Source organism: Carya illinoinensis, chromosome 6 (genome assembly GCF_018687715.1).
Source record: "Carya illinoinensis cultivar Pawnee chromosome 6, C.illinoinensisPawnee_v1, whole genome shotgun sequence".
In the NCBI taxonomy this organism is placed as follows: domain Eukaryota; kingdom Viridiplantae; phylum Streptophyta; class Magnoliopsida; order Fagales; family Juglandaceae; genus Carya; species Carya illinoinensis.
In genome coordinates, this window is record NC_056757.1 from 33,586,313 (window position 1) to 33,593,044 (window position 6,732).

Sequence of the window (6,732 nt, forward strand, 5' to 3'; positions counted from 1 at the left end):
AAAAATATGTAAAAATGACTGCATATGTTATGCTAAAACCCATTTAGCAAAAGGGTTAAAATTTTCCAATTACGTACGTACGTTCTGACATCTATGCACATTACAATCAACCATAGACAAACATTTGAATGTTTCTAAGTTACCATTACATAACATTCCAATGTTAAATGCCGTATTAGCCGTTATTCGTACGTCGTCGTTTTTAAATGAAATAATGATTGAATACGAGGTAATTAAACGTTTAGACCCTAATATATATATATATATATATATATATTTGAACATTTGATTAGTTTACCTCCTAATGTGAAGTCATTTACTCTCAAATGTAATTAGTTTGCATTCAAACGTACAGTATTTCATTTCATTAACCTTGTTTATTTTTATCATAATGTTAGATTTGAACGTGTTTGAAGTTATCTTCCAAAGATGACACTTCAAACGCATAAATTTAGGATGACATTTATTTGTTTCATGTACGTACGTTAATGTTATTTTTGCTTCAATTGATGCCTCTAACATTACTTACGTGTTGGTCGATCATTATTATATACTTCTAAAAAAAAAAAGATTTTTGCAGCGAAATTGAATCGTCGGAAAAATATTGAAAATCACTGCAAACAAATATTTTTTGAGAATTTGACGAGTCATGGGATGGCCGCTATTAAAGTTTTCAAAAAACCTTGTTACAGAGATTTTTAAAAATTGTAGTTGTTTATTTGCAGAATATTTGTCATGGTAATACATGTTGAATAAATCCGAAAAAAAGCGTGCCAAACCATGGTTAACAACGCGAGAATGAAAAATAGTATTTGCAGCGATTAATTCGTGGATAAGTATAATGGGAAATAGATATTTGCGGCGGAGCTATGTCGCCGAAAAAGTATTTTAAAAATTAAAAACAATTGTAAAATAGGAACACACAAGTACAACTCTCTCATTAATCTAGATGCAACCCTAAACCACAAAATTAGTGTTTTTTTCCCTAATTAAACATGCTTAGTATTATAAAAAAGTCTGAAGTACAATGAGGATTCAAAGTGGATCATTTCCACTATTGATAAACAAAATGCTTTTAGGAAGATTTTTTAAAAGTATGTAGTAAAAATTTAGATTGATTGCTGCCTATTGCGTTATTGAGTGTGCACATCAATTTCAAATTTGATGAATTTTTGCTATTTGTTATTTCTTGTGTTGCCGAATGATATGCTGGATATCTTTGATAATATGAGTGGTTTGCCAATATAGAGAGGAGTCTTTGGCACTCTTTGCTTTCAATGACCGTTATGTTGGACCTGAGATGCCATTCGGGATAAACCACAAAATTAGTTTTATGTACTTGTACTTATGCATCTAGAATGTAGATACCTATAAACATGCACTAGTGCTAAACATGCAATGAGGTGTAGGTACATGTAGTTGGCAAATAAACATTCAACTATGTAATATTTAACTATTAATGCATCTCTAAAACTCGAGTTTGGCCTTAACTTAGACCATGAATGGTTTTTTTTGGCCAAAATGGGTGCTGTTAAGGGTACATATGGGTGAACAATAAATTAATATAAAATTTGTAGGTGTGGTTTCCTAAAATCAGCTATAAACATGCTAGAATTAAATAAGGAACCCAAGACACAGCACGAGAGAGAGAGAGAGAGAGAGAGAGAGAGAGAATAGGCGGCAAAAAACTCACAAAGAAGAGAGAGAATATTGGGTAGCGCCCGTAGCGGAAGATAGAAGCGGTAAACTTGTATTTTTTCCGGTGATTTAAATTTGCCGCAAATGAAATTGTAACTAATAAAGCACTGACATCTTGAATCGCCATGGATGGCATATTGATTTTGAGTTTTATTTTTTTTTTTTAAGTTGATTTTATCGGGACTATTTATTTATTTATTTTAAAATTGTCTACAAAAAGGGTTTTTAGCCTCAACTTAATGTTCATCGGAAATAAAGGAACTATAATGTTAAAAATTGAGTTTTTGCGGCAAAATGTGTATCGCCACAAATAAAATTGATCGCAAAATTGCTTATTTATGGCAATTTTGTTTGTGTTGAGTAATTTTTACTAGAAAAAGAGGGGTTTTCTTTGCGGTGATTCATCTACTCGTCGGAGATGAAGCTTTGCAACAATAATTAGGGACTTATTGCGACAAAATACCAGTCACTGGAAATAATTTTAGCTGCAAAAAGCCTTATTTCTTTTAGTAACATTGTTGTGTGCTTTTGTTTCAATAACATCTTTGGACCATAATAAATAAAATAAACACACATAAGAGAAATAGCTTTACTTGTAGGAAAAACATAAAAGAGAAATACAAAAGTAATTTACTTACGGTATATATGTATAATGATGAAAGTTCATGATCATGAGTACTTCCAATTGATTCTTGATTTTGATTATATAAGAGATTGTTTGCTGGTGTTGGTGTCGCTTTATCTTTCTAGATTTGATATTATTCTCTCCTAAAAACACATTCATCTTGTTCCCTAGCACTACCATTTTGTTGTCCATTTCAAGTGTACGTATATATATATATATATATAATCTATAGCTTTTAAGGGTTCTAATTATCTATAAAATTTAGGGCTATGTGCCATTTTGGTATTTTGGAATGATGTAATTGTATTAACGATGATAGCATGTAGTGATGCTATTCTTCATTTGATCAATGGGAAAGATTGGCCCTTACTAGTTATTTTTACTGATTCAGATGATGGGTCATTTGCATATTAAAATAAGATCAGTTCTTTTACTCATCATTCTTACACTACATACCACACTTAATTATTTATTTATTTATTTTTATTGTTTTATTATTGCTAAACTAAAAGAAGTCTTCCACTCATCATCCATACACCATATATTTGATAAGAGAAAAAAAATCATATGTGGTGTGTGGTGTAGAAATGATGAGTAGAATTTTTATCAAGATAAATATTATAGTTAACAAAGGAAGATGCAATTAGTCATGACTGCATGCCTCTTGAGGCAGTTTCATTAATGGTTGCAGAGAGATGGCATTTGAGGCGTTAGAATATTTTTAACCGTTTTATATACATGTAGAAAACATTGAGTAGAACCTTTTTTTTTTGGCCTATATAAAGTTATAAACCTGTTGATTTTTATGATTTTTTTTTTTTAAGGGGATGGAAGAACAGACTTTCCTCATACATGATGATCAGAAAGAACTTTTATTTTCCTTTTTATCCCTTACTTTACATTTGAAAGATAATATGCAATAACCTTGTATAAGGGGCCTTTTTAGATTTTAATGCTGAGATTAGTATGCTTTTTAGTTGCTCAAAGATGAGTAGTAGTTACATGTGCTATTGCTTCAAATGGATTGTTTATAAAATTATCTGTTGTAGTAAGTTAAAGCACTTGCAATTGGGTCTAAAAATATGAGATTTTATGAGATTTTATTGTTAAAACACACTAATTATCAACTACTGCTGGATATTTATAGCAAAATATTAGTGCCCATGACTGAATCAGCAAAACGGTTTTATACCACCCCCATATATACTAGACTTGGTTCAAACGAAAAACTTTACACGAAAAAGAAACATCGTGCGCTGTGCACTTGTTCCAAACCAGGCTAACAATAATCCGCATAGAAGCACTTAGCACGCTGAGTTACAAGAAAGAGAAGAAGGAACTAAAAGAAATAAGAGGGAGAATAAAAAGATAATGGAGGCTCAAATTATATAAGTGATGAGAAGCTCGGCCTTTAACTTACCAACGGGTGTGTGTGTGTAGATAGCATTCAGAAACTATAAAGGAAATTGCAAAAGAAGGCAAAGATGTTAATGATATTATGCTAGTTAGTAGCCCGGGAATAATGGTGGAGGGGGTGATGAGTACTGGAACCCAAAGTGTGGCGGGAGGATGATGTCTGGGGTTGGTGGTGGAGGAGAGTGCACTGGTGGTGGTGGAGAGTGGACTGGTGGAGGTGGTGGAGAGTGGATTGGAGGAGGTGGGGAGTACACTGGGGGTGGTGGGGAGTAAATTGGTGGTGGAGGTGAGTACATGGGAGGCGGCGGTGGTGAATGGACTGGTGGTGGAGGAGAGCGAACTGGAGGTGGTGGAGAGTATACTGGGGGTGGAGGAGATTGAATTGGTGGTGGTGGTGGAGGTGAGTATACGGGTGGCGGTGGTGGTGAATGGACTGGTGGTGGAGGAGAGCGAACTGGAGGTGGCGGAGAGTATACTGGGGGTGGAGGAGATTGAATTGGTGGTGGTGGTGGTGGAGGTGAGTATACGGGTGGTGGTGGTGGCGAATGGACTGGTGGTGGAGGAGAGTGAACTGGAGGTGGTGGAGAGTATACTGGGGGTGGAGGAGATTGAATTGTTGGTGGTGGAGGTGAGTATACGGGTGGCGGTGGTGGTGAATGGACTGGTGGTGGAGGAGAGTAGACTGGTGGTGGAGGAGAGTGAACTGGTGGAGGTGGGGAGTTTATGGGTGGTGGTGGTGGAGATTGAACCGGTGGGGGAGGTGAGCGAAGCCTTTCAAGAGGGTATCTTTCAAATGGGTCATTTGGTTCTGGTGCAGGTTTTGGCGATGGTTCAGATGGTTTTGGCGGTGCTGGAGATGACTTGGGACTTGGGGTCAAAGATTTAGGGGGCGATTGTTCAGATGGTTTTGGTGGGGTTGGAGATGACTTGGGACTAGGGGTCAAAGATTTAGGCGGCGATGGGTCAGATGGTTTTGGCGGGGTTGGAGATGGCTTGGGACTTGGGGTCGAAGATTTAGGAGGCGATGGTTCAGATGGTTTTGGTGGTGCGGGAGATGGCTTAGGACTTGGGCTCAAAGATTTAGGTGGCGATGGTTGTTTTGGTGTTGATGGAGGATGCCCTTTTGGAGAGGGAGAGGGTTGTGGCTGCGGCTTTGGAGTTACAGGAGAAGGAGATGGTTGGGGTTGTGGCTTTGGAGTTGTCGGTGGTGATGGTTTCCTAACCGGTGGCTTTGGTTGTGGATGTGAAGAGGAGCTACCACACATTTTGCTACAATTTACAGGTCGAGTCGCCTCTCGGAAACATATCTTGGTAGGCTTCTGCTTCGGTCTGCCTGGAAAACAGTTGCTTTTGTCATCTAATATCTTGTGCACCTTTGAAGATGGGACACATGCTTGAGCCTCTCCATTGAAGTAGTTGTCAGAGAAAGTGAAGTTGGACAAGCTAGACAACTTGCAAACATTTTCGGGCACGTATCCTGTTAGCCTGTTATGCGAAATGTCCAATTCTTCAACCTTTTGTAGCCCTGAAAATGTTTTTGGCAAAAATCCAATGAACTCGTTAGAGCTAGCTGAGAACACCGTTACATTGCCAAGGGATCCAATTTCTGGGGGGAAGCAACCGCCAAGGTCATTGCCAAGGAAAAGAATTTCATTCAATGTGTTTGCCATGTTGCCAATGGTGTGCGGAATGCAACCAATGAACTTGTTGTTTGCAAAGCTCACAACAGAAGCTGTAGATTTACCTACTGTGTCGGGGATGTTGGACTTGAAACGATTATTGTTTAAGAAAATTGCATCGAGATCCTTTTCAAAGAGTTCTGGAGGCAATTTCCCTTCAAAATTATTGAACCTGAGATCGAGATATTTAAGGCTCGACCATGTGAGGACGACTGTCGGGAAAGTGCCAACGAAGCGGTTGTTGCTAACATCAAACTCGAACATAAGTTTGAGTCTTGACATGGTTTTGGGGATAATTCCACAAAACCTATTAGAGTTAATGTGAAAGAGTGCAACATCGGTCAAGAGCCCCAACTCAGAGGGTAGGTATCCAGCAATGTCAGCATGGTTAAGATCAATGCCGGCAACAACTTCCAAATTAGGATCGTCAAGGGCTGGAGCACAAAAGACACCATTATAAGAACACACATGGGTACCAACCCAATTACGAGTTGTGTTCAAAGGATCAGAATAGATAGATTTTTTCAATGCCTGTAATGCAATATAAGCTTGTTGGAGCCTTAGATTGGCAAAATTCTTGTCATGGTGGATCTCAAGGCCAAGTTTAGAGAAAACATCATCATTTTCTTGTAGAGACAAAAGCTGACGGCGAGCAATTAAGGATGCCTCAACGTTTGTCAAAGCATAAGAGAAGGTTGAAAGAGAAGAAAAGAGAGAAGAAAATAAGAGAAAGCAGCCCAAGACCTGCTTCGATAGAGGTACAGCCATCGCTTACCACCTTGGTAGGCCCAAGGCTGCTTATAGGAGGAAGGGGGAAGGTGAAGAGGAGAATGATATTATAAGGAGGGTAAGGAGAGATGTGGATTGACAATCCCAAGCCATTGAGAGGTTGTGGAAACCGACCTCCAATTTTAGTACCGACAAATCATGTGGGTTAGTTTTAGACACCCACAAAAGTTTTGAAGCAACTCTAAAGATAGGTTTTTTTTTGTTCAGGATTATGGTGTTCATGCCTGTAATATTAAACAACAAACCGTAGCTTAAAAATTGGCAGTTGACCAAGTCCTCCTTTAACCAATTGGTTTCAAATCTTTATTCCATTCCAAAATCGGGAAATCCAATTTTGAGGCTGCAAATGATCATTTACGATGGCATATAAATACTTTTACATGCCATATTTATTATTTTCCATATTAACTCGAGTTTTGACATTAAAACCGTAAGTGCTGGTCACGTTTGGTTACATAGTTTAGATAAAATAAGATATTTTTATTAAAAGTTGAATAAAATATTTTTATAATATAAGTTTTTAAT

At 37.6% G+C, this 6,732-nt stretch overlaps 1 protein-coding gene across 1 annotated transcript; it reads right to left on the reverse strand.

Annotated features, from left to right (window-relative positions):
- Positions 1-3,491: 3,491 nt before the first annotated feature.
- Positions 3,492-6,235, reverse strand: LOC122313031 (pollen-specific leucine-rich repeat extensin-like protein 1). The gene has a single exon (XM_043127725.1). It carries the CDS (start codon positions 6,184-6,186, stop codon positions 3,829-3,831), a length of 2,358 nt encoding a protein of 785 aa, XP_042983659.1. The 5' UTR covers positions 6,187-6,235; the 3' UTR covers positions 3,492-3,828.
- Positions 6,236-6,732: the final 497 nt, after the last annotated feature.